General features: G+C 42.5%; 1 protein-coding gene and 1 long non-coding RNA gene across 2 annotated transcripts in view; one reads left to right on the top strand and one right to left on the bottom strand.

The window, feature by feature from the left end:
• LOC145554029 (uncharacterized) overlaps positions 1-17,935 on the top strand; it is a 217,841-nt gene that overhangs the window by 186,784 nt on the left and 13,122 nt on the right. The gene's annotated exons all lie outside the window — the stretch shown is intronic.
• Positions 16,254-17,728, bottom strand: LOC145554382 (E3 ubiquitin-protein ligase TRIM35-like). The gene has a single exon (XM_081613993.1). The coding sequence runs from the start codon at positions 17,692-17,694 to the stop codon at positions 16,303-16,305; it is 1,392 nt and encodes a 463-aa protein (XP_081470119.1). The 5' UTR covers positions 17,695-17,728; the 3' UTR covers positions 16,254-16,302.

The raw sequence follows: 17,935 nt of genomic DNA, 5'->3' as shown, positions 1-17,935 counted from the left end.
TGTGCGAGAAGGCATATTCTTTACTCTGCACTTATTTAACCTCCAAAACACTGACCACTGCTCTCTACTGCCCTCTGCAGGTTGAATTCATAATAGAAATATACTGAGGAAAACAACGTGGCACTTTTACCTTAGTGCTGGTTCAGCTAAAGTTTTGTTTTAAGTTATTCAAACTAAAATGTCACCTTCTAATGAAGTTCATCAAAAGTTAAGCAATAATTTATAATGTAACTAAACCTCTTGATTGATCATTGACAATTTATGTAAAGAAGTTTCTGTATTTTTATTTTTAAAATATCTACGGAGCTCCATAGGGGACACAACTAATTCTTCTCATTGAATTCCTTTACAATAAATTTCAAATACACCCAGAATATACAGTCAAGCTGCACAAATGTAAACCTTTAATGAAATCAGATTACAGTAAAATATTAAGTGTCCAGACCTTTTTTTTCATTTTTTAGGAGTAATTTGAACCGTAACCTTCAGCAACTTCCTGAATCCAAATGAAACGTGACTCAGGTTGCTAAATGTGCTGCTGGCTTTTATTAACAACCACAGGATGAAACTGCATCACATAAAGGAGCCGTTAGCAGGTCGACTCTCCGTTCACGTCTCCATCATCATGAGGAGGATCCAGGATGTCGGAGTCTGAAACGTCCGTTTGGATTAAAATGTCCCAGAATCTGAGGACAAACCTGGAAAACAGAAACATCTCAGCCAAGCAAACATGAGACACAGAGACAGAATCCACATTTCCTCCAACAACAACGTGATTAAAGTTAAGAAACGTTAAAAATTAAAAGACTAAGAGAAGCATCAGAGTTCATTTTAATAAAATCCTGAAGAATTTCACAGAAAAGCTGTAAAACATGAGGTAAAGAAGGACAATCAGGAGAAACGGGTTAAAAGTCACTTCAGGAGGACGAAGCTCCTCCATATGATTACAAACTGGTTCAGCACATTCACTTTTTTTACATGACAGAAAAACTTTCTACCAAACGCCTCACAGTAGTTTACATCCCACCTCCACTAGAATAAAACGTAATAAGATCAGATTTTATGCTGCAGGTTCTGGTGAAGGACCGGTTTGGGCTCAACGGACAGAACCAGCAGAACGACGCAGCTGCTGGTTTCCTCCAAGCGTTCAGTGGATGCTAGGCTACGCCGCTAACGCTAACCGCTTCCGTCAGTCGCTGGCGGCCATCTTGCTAAAAATAAGTCTCTATTTAAAAATAATCCTGAGTTAAACGACATTGTGAGTCACGCGGGTGACCTCTGACCCCCGGTAGCGGCGGTCGTCTCTTCGGTGAGTGTTTTCGAGTCATTAGTTCGGAGCGAAGCCCGCCGGGAGGGATTCCTCCGTCACTTCCTGTCTGGCTCATCCGCAGAAATAAAATCCTCCTGCTGCAGCTTCGCTCCGCTCGGCCGTCCGATCAGACGTCCGATCAGACGACCTCCGGCCGCCGCCGCCTCTCCTGGGCGCCGCCGTGCGCCGTCGCGCGCCGCCGGATGCTCTGGCCGCTCGAGATGAGGTTGGCATAGCCGGGCGTGTGCGAGAAGGCGTAGGCGGAGCGGCGGGAAGCTCGGTTTCTCACAAAGGCTGAGGGCTCGTCCTTCCTCCTCCTCTTCCTCTCCTCCTCCGCCTGCTGCAGGTATTTACTCTTGTTCCTCTGGACCTGCAGGCGGCAAACAGAACCGTTAAAAAGATGAAACAGTCAGCGGATAGTTCCCACAGGATGTAAGGAAATGCAAAACAAAAGCATATCAGAGTTTCCATTGAATAAGTAACAGTTAAAATCACATGTGAATAAGTTATTAAAACAACGATGCGTCACTCCTTCCACTTCCTGTTTGTCGTCTTTGTTGTTTCTGCCAGTAGTAACATCCGGTCACATGACTGGTGATGCGAAAAATGTTTCCATTACAGTTTTTAAAGACATAACAGTGATGAAATACAGACAATGTAGACAGAAAAACAATATCTGAGATTACCGTCAGAAATTTCCTGGAATAAATGAGTTTTCTGATCTCCAAAAGTCAAAAATTTGAGAGAAAAATTCAAATTTTGAGATTAATCTCAAGTTTTCCAGAAAAAAATAGAAAATTTCTGTTTGGAAAGTAGAACATTTTTGACAAAAGTTAGAAATTTCATTGTTTTTTCTAGAAATTTTAATCTGAAAATGTGATTTTTACAACTCAAATTATTATTATTTTTTACATACAAGGACATTTCTGAGCCCCAAAAGCCAAATATTTACGAGAAAAAAACAGGCAATTAAGATTCATCTCAGAAATTTTCTCACATTCATCTGAAAAAGTTTCTCACATTTTTAACTAGTTGATGTCAGAAATTTCAAAGATTTCCTAGGAAATTTCAGAAATAAATCTCAAATTTGTCTTTTTAATGTTTTTCAGTCTACGATGCTCCTAACAGCTCATTATAAAATATACTAACTTTGATACAAACCTCCTCATCCCAGCACAAACATGTTCATGAAATTATGAGTTTTTTGATAAGCAAATATATTTTTGTCATTCCAATTTGTTCAATTATCAACAAACCTGAATTACAAAAGTCTCTAAAATGACGTTAATGCAGACGACACTTTGGAAAAATTTAAATCAAAATCTGTAAATAACTGAAAACTCCTGGACATGTTGGTGGTTTTGTTGCGTCACATTTATAAAACCCTCCTCAGGTCAGGAGCAGCGAGCTCCTGACCTCCTCAGGAGCGAGGATAATGTGCTAGCGTAGCATAGCACATTATGCTGTGCTATGCTACGCTACGTTGCTATGCTACGCTACGTTATTTCACTCAGGTTGTCTCACCTTGTCTCCCACAGACGGCCAGATGGTTTTATGGAGGAACTGGATGCAGATGACGGGCAGCAGGCTGATCCCCACCGTCAGGATGATGGTCAGCCACAGGTAGGGCTGCCGCAGGGCGTTGGGCGCCGCGCCTGCACACACACACAAACACACACACACACACACTGCGGTTAGCATGCTGCTCTGCTAAACTCTCGGCTCCAGCGCCGCTGAGCAAACAGCCAGACAGACAGACAGCCGACCTGTGAAGGTGAAGACGGAGGGGAAGATGACGTGGATCCCGGCGCTGTGGATGTCAAACATGATGCCGAAGTAAATGGCGATGCTGCCCAGAACGGCGAAGCAGCTGACGAAGGTCCAGTACGACGTGTCCAGAGAGATCTGGAGGCAGACGGGTCAGAACACCTGAGGGTTAGTAACTTCACCTGAAACTCGTTTACCAAAAACCTTTTCTAATCAAGTCAGAGGAGAAAAACTTTAACAGGTTTTTACTTTCCTGTCCTGACCTGCAGGTTGACGATGAAGACGAGCGACGAGGCCGTAACCACGGCGAAGGACTGGTAGTCGGAGGGCGCCTCGCCGTCCTGCCCCATGGTCTGCAGGAACGCTCCGTACGGGATGAAGAAGATGGCGAGCGACACGAAGATGCCGTGGAACAGGCTGATGAAGAAGTTCTTGTAGTTGAACAGCGTCCCCTGCTGGCCGGGCAGGTACAGCGTTGGGACCTTCAGGCTGAGCTAATATAAATAACTAATATATAGCTAATATAAATATGTCACTAAACGAGAATACCACAAAATCTTTATTATTTACTATTAATTTCGCCATTACTGGCAACGTGAAAGATAAATTATCTTCTAAAATACCATATTTGTCTTCAGGATGTAGACCTAATTAGGTGACATAAACAACACCTTTATACATTATAAATAACATCTATATATCTCCATCAATTATAGAAGGAAGAAAAGAAATAAGACATGAAAAACAACATTATCAACAACAATAAAAATACCATATACAATGTATGCATAAAAAATTTAATTGAGCAAAAGTCAATAATAAACAAATTAATTAGGTTCACAGATGAATAACCAGGATTGTTAAACAAGCAATAAGCCACATTTTTGTTTTGTTGGTAGAGTCCTATATACAGGAAAAACTATGATGAAACTATTTAGTCTTCCAAGGTGGACATTTTTCTTTGACTCTAAAACAATAAAATAAAACTAATTAATAGAATCATAATATAAACAATTAGTGCATCAAGTAAACATTTAGCATTTTGCAGGTAAATGTTATTATTTAATTTGGCTAAGAATAATTATTGCACTGTCAGTGAATGACGTCTAATAGATGTTCTATATTTACCAGAGGAACACAGTAACGCCTTCATGAGCTCAAACTGAGGAAGAAAAGAGGATGGATGCTCTAAACAGTTTAGAAAGAGTTGTTTTTGGTTTCACCACCATTTACCTACTATTTGTCCTGCTATTCCAAGTATTCTTTAAAGATTGTCTGTTAGTCTGCAGCTCATGTGACCATGTGACTTTTCACATGTCCTTTTTATCTCTTCCAACTTTTCTGTCAGAGGTTTGCTTATCTCCATGAATCGTTTCCCCAGCTCCTCAGATTCCTGAACCTTTTTCTTCTGTAGTTTATTTTTTTCGCATTTATTCCAACAACATTAGCTGCTGCTGCAGATCCACCTACAGCAACACCAGCAGCAGCTAAACTCAACCCTGCAGTGAATTGAGCTGCACGAACACCAAGAACGAATCCTAAACCTCCTGCCACAGCTGCGGCTGCTGGTTTGATTATTTTCACCATCTTCTGCATTTTTGTCACTTCTTTTGAAATCTCTTTGAACCTTTCTACAATGTCTCTCATCTCAGTTTCATGTTGGTCAAACAGCTGAATGAATGAAGACGCCTCTGCTGTCAGTTCATTCATCAGTTCACACAGATTAATTGGAAGCTCTTTGCTCCTTCTCAGTGGGTTGAAGGCCATTTCCTGTGGTTCTGTTTTCTTTGAGGGTGTTGAACAGTCTGTGGTTCTTGGTGTTGAGCAGTCTGTGGTTCTTGGTGTTGAGCAGTCTGTGGTTCTTGGTGTTGAGCAGTCTGTGGTTCTTGGTGTTGAGCAGTCTGTGGTTCTTGGTGTTGAGCAGTCTGTGGTTCTTGGTGTTGAGCAGTCTGTGGTTCTTGGTGTTGAACAGTCTGTGGTTCTTGGTGTTGAGCAGTCTGTGGTTCTTGGTGTTGAGCAGTCTGTGGTTCTTGGTGTTGAGCAGTCTGTGGTTCTTGGTGTTGAGCAGTCTGTGGTTCTTGGTGTTGAGCAGTCTGTGGTTCTTGGTGTTCAGCAGTCTGTGGTTCTTGGTGTTGAACAGTCTGTGGTTCTTGGTGTTGAGCAGTCTGTGGTTCTTGGTGTTGAGCAGTCTACGGTTCTTGGTGTTGAGCAGTCTGTGGTTCTTGGTGTTCAGCGGTCTGTGGTTCTTGGTGTTGAACAGTCTGTGGTTCTTGGTGTTGAGCAGTCTACGATTCTTGGTGTTCAGCAGTCTACGGTTCTTGGTGTTCAGCAGTCTACAGTTCTTGGTGTTGAACAGTCTGTGGTTCTTGGTGTTGAGCAGTCTACGGTTCTTGGTGTTGAGCAGTCTACGGTTCTTGGTGTTCAGCAGTCTACAGTTCTTGGTGTTGAACAGTCTGTGGTTCTTGGTGTTGAGCAGTCTACGGTTCTTGGTGTTCAGCAGTCTACAGTTCTTGGTGTTGAGCAGTCTGTGGTTCTTGGTGTTCAACAGTCTGTGGTTCTTGGTGTTGAACAGTCTGTGGTTCTTGGTGTTGAGCAGTCTACGGTTCTTGGTGTTGAGCAGTCTACGGTTCTTGGTGTTCAGCAGTCTACAGTTCTTGGTGTTGAACAGTCTGTGGTTCTTGGTGTTGAGCAGTCTACGGTTCTTGGTGTTGAACAGTCTGTGGTTCTTGGTGTTGAACAGTCTGTGGTTCTTGGTGTTCAGCAGTCTGTGGTTCTTGGTGTTGAACAGTCTGTGGTTCTTGGTGTTGAGCAGTCTACGGTTCTTGGTGTTGAGCAGTCTACGGTTCTTGGTGTTCAGCAGTCTACAGTTCTTGGTGTTGAACAGTCTGTGGTTCTTGGTGTTGAGCAGTCTACGGTTCTTGGTGTTGAGCAGTCTACGGTTCTTGGTGTTCAGCAGTCTGTGGTTCTTGGTGTTCAGCGGTCTGTGGTTCTTGGTGTTGAACAGTCTGTGGTTCTTGGTGTTGAACAGTCTGTGGTTCTTGGTGTTCAGCAGTCTGTGGTTCTTGGTGTTGAACAGTCTGTGGTTCTTGGTGTTGAGCAGTCTACGGTTCTTGGTGTTGAGCAGTCTACGGTTCTTGGTGTTCAGCAGTCTACAGTTCTTGGTGTTGAACAGTCTGTGGTTCTTGGTGTTGAGCAGTCTACGGTTCTTGGTGTTGAGCAGTCTACGGTTCTTGGTGTTCAGCAGTCTACAGTTCTTGGTGTTGAACAGTCTGTGGTTCTTGGTGTTGAACAGTCTGTGGTTCTTGGTGTTGAGCAGTCTACGGTTCTTGGTGTTCAGCAGTCTACAGTTCTTGGTGTTGAGCAGTCTGTGGTTCTTGGTGTTCAACAGTCTGTGGTTCTTGGTGTTCAGCAGTCTGTGGTTCTTGGTGTTGAACAGTCTGTGGTTCTTGGTGTTGAGCAGTCTACGGTTCTTGGTGTTGAGCAGTCTACGGTTCTTGGTGTTCAGCAGTCTACAGTTCTTGGTGTTGAACAGTCTGTGGTTCTTGGTGTTGAACAGTCTGTGGTTCTTGGTGTTGAGCAGTCTACGGTTCTTGGTGTTCAGCAGTCTACAGTTCTTGGTGTTGAGCAGTCTGTGGTTCTTGGTGTTCAACAGTCTGTGGTTCTTGGTGTTCAGCAGTCTGTGGTTCTTGGTGTTGAACAGTCTGTGGTTCTTGGTGTTGAGCAGTCTACGGTTCTTGGTGTTGAGCAGTCTACGGTTCTTGGTGTTCAGCAGTCTACAGTTCTTGGTGTTGAACAGTCTGTGGTTCTTGGTGTTGAGCAGTCTACGGTTCTTGGTGTTGAGCAGTCTACGGTTCTTGGTGTTCAGCAGTCTACAGTTCTTGGTGTTGAGCAGTCTGTGGTTCTTGGTGTTCAACAGTCTGTGGTTCTTGGTGTTCAGCAGTCTGTGGTTCTTGGTGTTGAACAGTCTGTGGTTCTTGGTGTTGAGCAGTCTACGGTTCTTGGTGTTGAGCAGTCTACGGTTCTTGGTGTTCAGCAGTCTACAGTTCTTGGTGTTGAACAGTCTGTGGTTCTTGGTGTTGAGCAGTCTACGGTTCTTGGTGTTGAGCAGTCTACGGTTCTTGGTGTTCAGCAGTCTACAGTTCTTGGTGTTGAACAGTCTGTGGTTCTTGGTGTTGAGCAGTCTACGGTTCTTGGTGTTCAGCAGTCTACAGTTCTTGGTGTTGAGCAGTCTGTGGTTCTTGGTGTTCAACAGTCTGTGGTTCTTGGTGTTCAGCAGTCTACAGTTCTTGGTGTTGAGCAGTCTGTGGTTCTTGGTGTTCAACAGTCTGTGGTTCTTGGTGTTCAGCAGTCTACAGTTCTTGGTGTTGAGCAGTCTGTGGTTCTTGGTGTTCAACAGTCTGCGGTTCTTGGTGTTCAACAGTCTGTGGTTCTTGGTGTTCAACAGTCTGTGGTTCTTGGTGTTCAGCAGTCTGCGGTTCACCTGCACAGACAGAAACAGATTATATGAACTGAATGAACTGATGAACAACCTGAGGTCCAGACAGCAGACCAGTTTCTGCTGAACTAAAGGTCCAGGTTTCATGAACTGGTTTCATGATTTATCTGGCAGAGCCAACATGAAGACTGAAGGCCTTCAGTCTTATTTCAGTATCAGCCAAACATCTCTGGTTTCATGTCATCAGGTCACATTATGCAATACAATCCTTTGGTACTGCTGGGTTGGAGAAACAGCAAATTTATTCCACCAGGAGCTTTGAGATGCAAATGTTCAGGAACCAAATCTGAAGAACAGAAACCACTGCTTCAGGTCATATTACCTGATGTTAGGTTTAATTAAAACCAGCCAATCAGATTGAGCAAAACATTCACACAGCAGACCAGTGTCTGCTGCCTCAGTAACTCATATCTACCAACCAAACCACAGGAAACCGTTCAGTCACACAGCAACATGAAGGAAACTCAGGAAACATCAGAGCTGAGTCTCTCACTCTGGACTCATTCATATCAATCCCAAAATGCATTGCAGTCACCACCTTCAGTCTGGAGGAGGAGGTGTGTCACAGCAAGGAAAGCTATGATGTCATGGAGAGAATATAGCTCAAAGAGAAAGGACTTCCTGATTCCCCATGTCCAGAGAACTGGACTGCAAAGAAACTCTGAGCCCAAAGGAAACATCCTCCCTGCTGCAGCGTTCTCCACGGATCTTTCTTTCCCCACACGGAGACTCTGGATCCACTCAGCATCTTCAGTAAGACCTAAGCTCATATTTACATTCAACGTTCATATATGTGTTTCTCACCATTTACCTCGTCTGATCCCAGCAGTGGAGGACAAAGTACTCAAGAAATGTACTAAAGTAAAAGTACAAATAAACAGATAAAAATGTACTTTAGTAAAAGTACTACACTGACATTTTTACCTGAGTAAAAGTGAGAAAGTACTGACTTTTAAAAATACTTCAAGTATTAAAAGTAAAAGTACTTGCTGAATGTATTACCTAATGGCTAATACAATATCAGGGTTTCCCCCAGAAAACCTGCTCAGCCCGGCGGTCGGGGCGCCGAGGCGCTCCACCGTGTTTTTGTATTAAAGATGTTAAGTTGACAGGAAATGTAAAAACATTACTGGGTAATTATGTTATGGGAAAACATCACCAGTGAAACGATATTTAAACATCCATCCATCTTTCCGTTAATCCGGGGTCGGGTCGCAGGGGAACCTCAAGGAGACTGGTTCCAGAACCAGAACCATGTGTCGAGGACAGACGGACTATTTCTAGCCTGAACCTCTCAGCCTCACCCACCAGCTCCGGCTCCTTCTCCACCAGAGAGGCGACATTCCAGGTCCCAAGATCCAAGATCCAGCTTCTGGAACGAGGACCGGACGGCCAGGGCCCCCTGGCCCAGCCACCCATCCCACAATGCACCTGGCCCCTTTAGCCCCTCCTACAGGTGGTGGGCCCATTGGAAGGGGGACCAGGGTTTCCTCCAGTGTATTACAGGCCTGGTGGGCCGCCAGGCTTTATTTGCCCCCCTTCCAGGCTAAGCATGTGTTTTTGTTTTTATTAAAAATATAAAATATATATTTATACATATGTATTTTTCAATAAACCAGACTTCAACCGTCTCTTCTGCAGTGAGAATTTTAGTGGCAGGGCAGAATTTTTCCTGAAAGAAAGATGGTTTGTAGTTTTTATAACTGATGCATTGAGCAGGGAGAGCACCAATCAGACCGCTGGCGCCTCTGCAGGTCGGCCGCTTCATGTGCCGTCATGGCTTGATTTCTGCTCTCTGCTGGAAGAAAGACTCACAGATTCTTCAGAGCCAGATTAACAGGTGGATGATCTCTTCTTTCACAAACTGGACACTCTCTTCCTGGTTTCTCTCTCCAGTATTTCTGCAGACACTCCTTACAGAAGCTGTGGCTACATGACAGAAGAACCGGATCCTTAAATATCCAGAGGCATCTCACCATCTCAGCCTGTAGAGCTGAAACTGGAGTGGTTTTCATGGCTAAACAAAGTCTTAATGCCTGATATTGTATTCTATCTATTTTAATAAACTACTTGAAGCTGAATTGTATCAAATACATCCATAATCAAAAATTGATCTAATTAGTCCAATATAAATTGTGTTTAAATCTTTCCTGTCAGCTCCCCACTATATGCCTCAAACATCTCACTATATTTAAATTTATTTTTACCTTTTTCAATTATTTTATCTACATGTATTTTCCATGTAAATTTTTTATCAAGCCACATACCCAAATATTTAATCTGATCTGTCCTTTCTATAACATCTCCATATAATTTAAGACTCACATTAATATTTAATTTTCTATTTGTAAAACCAACAAATTTAGACTTTAATGTGGAGAATCTAAATCTCCATTCTAAAGCCTTCCACACTATTTAAGGCTTCTTGTAGTTTCCTATTTATAAATTTAGTATTGTTTACCTCTTCCAAATGATGCTATCATCTGCAAATAATGAAACACCAAAGGATTTATCTATACAACTAAAAATATCACTAATCATTATAATAAATAACACAGGACTTATAACACTGCCTTGGGGAGTTCCATTTTCAACTTGAGACTTTGAACTTATTTCCCCACCTATTTTATCTCTAATATTTATTTCAGTTAAATATGTTTTAATCCATCTATATAATCTATCCCTTTATAGCTATTTGTTTAATTTAACCCACAGCTCTTCTTTCCACAACATGTCATAATCCTTTTACTGCTATCACTCTCTCTCTCTATTAATCTGGGTCCGTCTAATTTCATGTTCCAGACAATATGCTGGATCTATTCTACTTCTGCCTTTTCTAAATCCAAATTGATGAGATTTAATCTTCTCCTTAGATTCTAAAAAGTCAAATAATCTATTATTTACCCTTTTTTCCCATAATTTTACCTAAACATGATGTTAGAGCTCTTGGTCTGTAACTTTCAGCTGAATTTGGATCTTTGCCAGGTTTACAACTAGGAATAATATATTTTTTCCATTCATCAGGTAAAATCCATTCCTCCCACATTTCATTATACAATTCTAATAACATTTCTTTACTCACATCACTATTATTTAACACTATAACTGATTTGATCATTACCAGGAGTTGATTTACTAGAAATCCTCAGAGCTTTATTTAATTCTAACAAAGAAAACTTCATATTAATAAAATCATCATATTATTCATCATTATTAAGCAATTCAATATTTCTCTGTATTGTTATTTCACGTCCTATTTTTTCTTTATTATTTAGATTCTCTGTACTATTTATCTTTGCAAATATTTTAGCTGGAAGCCATTTTGTCTCAGAGTGAAGCTGAAATCACAGCAAAGTCAAACCAAGAAGTCAGTTTCTCTCCTGTAGAAACTTTCTGAACTTACTTTCACGTTGATTTGCTTGTTTTTCCTCCTGCAGCAGTCTGTGTTTCAGCGTCTAGTTGCTCAGTTCTCTCTCTGTTCTCCTTGTTCAGAGTTAGTCTGATTTCAGTCGGAGACGAAGGCAGGAGTCAGAGTTCATCCTCAGGTGTAAAGTTCATCCTCAGGGTGTTTACTCATTAAGTTTTTATCTCTGAACTGTTTCCTGGTTTTTCCCAGGTGTTCCCATTGGAATCAGTCTTTAAGCGGAGATGTGGCACCCTCTAGAGGATTTCCTCTTAATCTGCAGTTTTATTAAAACACTACAGCTTTTTCTGATTCATGACTTTGTTTCTGCTTTAAGTGAAAATATATTTTTCCTCTCCACAAGTTTATGCCACCTGGTAGTGATGGGTAGATGAGGCGTCATGTATCGTTTCGACCCAAAGCAAAACTGTGTTGATTCTGTGTTGATACTGTCACTCAATACTGACACCTGCTGGACATTAACAATTCCTACAGGCAACGTAGTGATTTCATGACCTAGAAGAAGTGAAGTGAAGTTGGCCCCCATTTTGGCTGCACAAACGTTTGACACCGATTTTGTCTGATTTGAAGAAGGTGGGGGCCAAACTTACCAGGACATGTGAAAACTGTTTCACCAAGGACAGAGCATTGTTTTAATTCAATGTCACAGTATTCCAGTGTTACTGCAGACAACATTTCTCCTTCCTAAGAACAGCGAGGATCAGCGACAGAACATTCCAGTTCACTGGACTTTACAGAAACCTGCAAAAAAGAACAATAGAGCAATTAAACAGAGAAAGCATTTGTATTTAAAAAAGTACAGAAAACAGCAAAGAAAAAAGTAAGATTACAATTTTAAGACGTTGTGGACTCGCCATGTATGTGACATCATCAGAACTGATGATGATTGGGACCAGATGCCTCGGGTGGAAAAACATTTCTGGGTGTCGTCTTTGCCTGTTTATGTTAGAAGTAGAAAGTAATAGTCAGCAATAAATGTAGCCAGCTGCTCAGTAAGAAAAACTCCTTCCACCATGAAGACGATGTGAAGGTTCATCCTTAGAGCTGGTTGGTGATCTGGTGGAATCAGAGCTTCTTCTGAGACATAAAGTCTTTAGTTTCCAAACACCTGATTTCTCTGGCTTCCTCTTTCATCTCCATTTGCTTAGACTGCAAAAATATGTTGAAGATAAAAATATTGATGAACGAGTTACAACAACAACCTCACAATATCAAAGTCTCTGTCAAACTGAGCTCAATTAAAGCCAATTTATGAAGAAAACTATATTAAGTTGTAACAAACAGCCTCCATGCAGTTACAGCATGAAGCTGAATGACGTTAACAGAAGAAATCATAGACAGTTTTATAAAAAACATCATGCTACAGTTGGTAGTGAGCCAGTTGCAGCCAACCCCTCAGAGACACGTTCTGTCAAAGAATACACCATGGTTCACCTCCCAGCTCCTCCTGGAGTTTCTCCAGGTACCAATCCGTCTGCAATCTGTGCTGCCATAGAAGAGGGTGACATGAGGCAGACCTGGAGGGTATGATCCCAGGGTTTCCACCTCAGGTAGGCAGAGAGGATGCCTGTGTGCTGGATGGTCTCTGGTCACATGTCTGCATACTGGGCCTCCACAGGCTGGAAAAATACTGTCCAAAAGTTCTGACAGAGCCACAGGGTAAAACATTTCCATCTGGGAGAGAAACTGACAAACCATCAGCACTGCACAAGATGGCTGCTCCCAATGTGATGAGGTCTAGTCCCAGCAAATTACCTGGCACTGTGGCAGAGCAAACAAAAGGATGTTCCACAGTTTGGGTGATGAAGAGCCGAGTCACTGGCAGAGTCTGTTTCCCCAGAGAAGCCTGCTACAGAGGTGGTTTGATTGGACAGTTCATCAGGTGAAGGCGTAACGTTGAGGATTTAATAGGTAACTCCAGGTCATCATTACTGACCTTCAGGGACACCATGGGGTCCGCCATGGCCCTGATATCATGGCCTTTCAGTGGGGGGTCATTGTTACCAGTTCTTCTCCCATTGTCCTGCTGCACACTGCTCTCTGGGTGCTGCCTGAGGATGAGGAGTAGCAAAACATCTGCTCCTTCCCCTTTGAGGGGTACAACTGCTGGTTTGGGGCCACAGACGTATCAGGCGTCTCCTTGCTGTCCCTTAGTGATCTGCCCCTTCCTCCATAACCTCTCGTCCACCCACCACCCCTTCCTCCATGACCTCTTGTCCACCCACCACCCCTTCCTCCATGACCTCTTGTCCACCCACCACCCCTTCCTCCATGACCTCTTGTCCACCCACCACCCCTTCCTCCATGACCTCTCGTCCACCCACTACCACTCCTCCGTTGACCCGTTACCCCTCATCCATGCCACCAGCCAGCAGACCAGTCAATATATGAGTTAGAATAGATATGAGGAGGGCTAGCTGGTTCGGTCACCACCATCACCTTTACTTTCTCATGTTTTCCAGAAACTTCCCGTCTGGCCTTGTTCAGCTGAAGTTTGACCAGCTGGGCCTGCATCTCCTCTCTGTCATCCTGAGTCCTAATGAGATAAGGGACGAGATGTTTCACTAAATTCACAACCAATCATTTCAGGATTCCCTCTCATGGCATCACTCACCTCATGAGAGACGCCGTTCAGAATGGCAGCTCTACTCGGCTCCTCGGTGCCCCGTCCGTACCTGGAGGCTGGCAGAATGACGGACTCAGACTTGTTTGCTTTTTCTAGAAACACTTAATGATGTTGTTCAGGTTTCAGTTGTCCTACTGAAACTCAGCGACAGCTGCAGCAGCAGACTAAGGGTCATTCTCTGTAATTGGTGCTTAATGTAAACAGGCTGAGGCTTTTTAGGTGAAGCTGTTTTGAAGTAATATAATTAATGTAAATACTGCGAAAAGTTATTATGTGACATTGGGATGAGCCAGAAAAGCTTCCCATGATGCATGTTTCTAAAATGTTCTTTACATTCTTAAAATAAATATTGTCCATTATTTCACAATATTGGTGAAACAATGCACACCTTTAGTTATTTCTATGAAGTAACTTTCAAGGAAAGAAGTTAAAGTATTTATGAATCTTTGAGTTTAAAGTCAGGAGAAAGAAAGGAAACTTACAGCAGAGTCAAAATGTAACATTGGTTTCTTTAAAAGTGTTTTATGTCATTATGGAAAATCACTTCTACAAATAAATCCCTCATTTTTCTGCAAGCTAAAGAAAATCTTTAAAAAACTTTAAACCTGTTTTATTAACCTTTAACATGTAAATACTAACAATAATGTCACGTTTTAGTCTGCTTTATTATAAACATACATTAATATGAGTAAACACAGTGAGGTTTTTTCTAAACTCTGTGAAACTCAAAGGGAGGGGTGATAACGTTGAGCGTTGCTATGACAACTGAAGGTGGGAACAGGTTTGGTATGAGGGAGGAGTTAGGAGTGATCATCTCTGATAGGCAGTTCATGGGTGGACTGTACGCCCTGAACAACTATTAGGACAAAACAAACTGTCATTTCAGTCTTTAAAGGATCAAAAATAACCCAGCTACAATAATCAGAAGCAGTTTAAACATCTCCAAACATGAAGGGTCTGAATTTAACTCTGTCTGGTTTGCAACAGGGTGATGTGGAGAGATGGGAAGCTGAGGGGGAGCATGGAAACCAGTCGGTCATCATCCAGACATTCCCTGCGCTCAGAGCCTAGATGGTGACCTTAAACGGCCCTGGATCCATCACTAGTTCTTTCCCTGGATGGAGGCTGACCTGCTGACTGTTCTTTAAAATGTCTAAGATGAGCAATTTCATCTCCTATTGGTCTAGATGGACACTGGACAGGCACGTTTCCATCTCTATAAACTAACTTAGTTACTGTTGAACGACGCCTCAGATACAAAAACTCTTGCTTTAGTGAGCTCAACCTGCAGGATTAGGCAGTTTCAACTGCAATAGGTTTCTGCTCTCCTGATTTATCGGGTCGACCCTCAGAGTTGGATCTGCAGTGATCAGCACTGCAAATCCACAAATCCTTCACAAGAACCGGGAGGAAACACCAAACTGTTAAGATCAGTAAATCTCCCCTACATCCTTATGCAAAGGATTAAAGCAGAACAAAGAGTCAGTGAGGTAAAATTAGTCTGATTTATTGAATACAAGGATACAAAGATATATCTTTGGGATCTCAGAACATCATCCAGAGACCAAATACAATAACTAATTACCAATTAAAATAACAAATCACCAAATAATAACTTTTCTCTAGACTCTGTTCAGCTCTTCCCTCTTTAGCTGCAGGTGAAACGTCTGTTTTCTAGATGAAGCACAAAATAACCTTGTAGGAACGAACCTTCACCTGGACTCAGACATCCCTGACCTCACACTGACCTTCAGCACATAGTTATTTATCACAAGACACTGGAATAATATATTAACTGATTAAAAGAGTAAATGTAAAAATAAAACTTGAATCTGCCCACAAATCATTCATTACATTATAAAAAATAACAGCATCGTTTATTCATGTATGATCATTTTTTAAAGTCATATTTACACCATGTTTTTCATACATTTATAAATCTTGGAGTTATAAACTAAATATTTAATTCAAAAGGTTAAAATGTAGCTTGAACAATAAATATCTACTTTTAATATTAAATGTTTAGTTTGGAAAATAATTATTTAGTTGGTAAACTGAAGACATTCCTGGATCATTTTTGCTCACATATTCAATAAAATCAAATTTTTTAATAAATCTGTTCCCAATAAAAAGAAATAATTACCCAGAGATGAACAAAAAAACAAGACCTCTCACTCTGAGTGATTTTAGAATCAGAGCTGAACTCAGACTAAAGAGTCAGATGAGAAAGATTAACGCTGCCCTGCTGCTTCTGTCATTATCCGTGTTTCTATGTGTTTATTTTTGAGTTTCTGTGTGATCCTGTTCCCTGTTAGTCCTGTCTCTGCGTCTTTCCCCGTTGATTGTCTCCCAGGTGTGTCTCGTTCCCGTGATTGCCCCGTGTGTATTTAGTCTCCCCTGTTGTCTGTGTTCTTCGTCGGGTCCTTGTCGATTGTCTCCGTGCTGCCAGTTTTCCTCGTCCTGTTTCCCTGTTGTTCCTTGTGAGGGTTTTGTCATTAAATTCATCATTTTCGCCATAACTGGGCCTAAGCGTCATCTCCTCACCACTACCAACCCCACATCCTGACAGCTTCCAGCAGCCTGGAGATGAATCTGAATCTGATCAGAGATGAAGAAGATGATCAGATCATCTCTAGTTTCCTCTTTAAAACTCAGTTTCAATCTGATTAATAAGTTTTTATCTAGACTTTGTTCTTAATCACTGAGATCTTCATCGGTACGATCTTCAATGTTTTATTAGTGGTGAAGAATGGAAACATCTTGTCAGTGAAGGTGTGTCTGAAGGTGTGTATGTGTGTGTTAGTATCCAGATCAGAGAAGGACAGTTTTCCTCTGTCCCAGTCCAGATTCACTCTGATCCTCTGGAGATTCTTCTGGACTGAGAGACAAGTGGAAAAAGCTGGAGGAGAACCTGCTGAATATTTACCTGAATAGAGCTGAATAAACAACCATCCAGACTTTATTCCTCCCTTCCTCTGAACAGAATCTTCTAACACACCAAGTCTCCAGCCTTCACTGTCTCCAACATCAACATCCCAGCTGTGGTTCCCTGAGTTAAAACCCTCAGAACTCAGAACAGAGAAGCTGTGATTACCACCAAGCCTCTCTGGATTATCAGGAAGCTGCTGTTTCCCACTTCTAGTCAAACTGGTCAGATCTTCAGACAGATGGAGCCATGGACCAGCCGTGTTTGGGTCCAGAACCAGAGGAGTGTAGGTCACCATGGTCTCCATGTTGCTCCAGATGTTGAAGGCCAGGTTGCCCAGATGTTTGGCCTGGTCTATCAGAGCTCCTGAGGGCAGCTGTGGATCCTCCAGCAGGGGGCAGCGCTGGACTCTTTCCACTGCAGCCTTGTAGTTGTGCAGGAATGAGACGTCTGCAGCTCTCAGCTCCTCCTCTGTGGCTCTGACTGTGTCTGAAAGAGCTGCTATCTCTCTGCTCAGAGCCTCCATCTTCTCCTTCATCATCCCTCTCTTCTGCTCCTCTTCCTCCCTCAGTGCAGCCAGCCTGGCCTCCTCTTCCTCTGCTAGAAACTGATGAAGCTGCTTAAACTGCTCCCTAATCTGCCTCTCTGTGTGTCGGGCCTGGACCTTCAGGTGTTCTGCTGTCTGATCAAACTCCTCCTGAACTTTCTTCCTGAGCTCCAGCTTCTCCTTTAAAGGCTCCAGAGTTTCCTGAAGCTTCTTCTTGTGTTGCTGAGCAGCTTCATTGATGGGTCTGAATCTGTGCTTGGTGTGTTTTTCTGAGTCTCTGCAGACGAGACAAACTGGCTGCTGATGGTCCAGACAGAAGAGTTTGAGTTTCTCAGAGTGCAGAGAGCAGAGATCCTCTGAAGCTGTTTGGTTTCTCTGCTGTAAGAAAGACTCACACAGATTCTTCAGAGCCAGATTACAGGGAGGATCTTTGATGAATGATATCGCCTTACAAACTGGACACTCTCTTCCTGGTTTCTCTCTCCAACATTTCTGCAGACACTCCTTACAGAAGCTGTGGCTACATGACAGAAGAACCGGATCCTTAAATATTTCCAGACAGACCGGACAGCAGAGATCATCGTCTGATCTGGAAGCCATTTTGTCTCAGAGTGAAGCTGAAAACACAGCAGACAGAAAGTCAAACCAGGAAGTCAGTTTTTCTCCAGTAGAAACTTTCTGAACTTACTTTCACTTTGATTTCCTTGTTCTTCCTCCTGCAGCAGTCTGTGTTTCAGTGTCTAGTTGCTCAGTTCTCTCTCTGTTCTCCTTGTTCAGAGTTAGTTTGATTTCAGTCGGAGACGAAGGCAGGAGTCAGAGTTCATCCTCAGGGTGTTTACTC

Source organism: Poecilia reticulata, chromosome 12 (assembly GCF_904066995.2).
Source record: "Poecilia reticulata chromosome 12, P_reticulata-male-v2, whole genome shotgun sequence".
Classification (NCBI taxonomy): domain Eukaryota; kingdom Metazoa; phylum Chordata; class Actinopteri; order Cyprinodontiformes; family Poeciliidae; genus Poecilia; species Poecilia reticulata.
This window is presented reverse-complemented; position numbering and strand designations above follow the sequence as displayed.

What these genes read in the sequence shown, in the direction of transcription:
- LOC145554382 (XM_081613993.1), bottom strand. Translation starts at nt 17,694, where the DNA reads ATGGCTTCCAGATCAGACGATGATCTCTGCTGTCCGGTCTGTCTGGAA.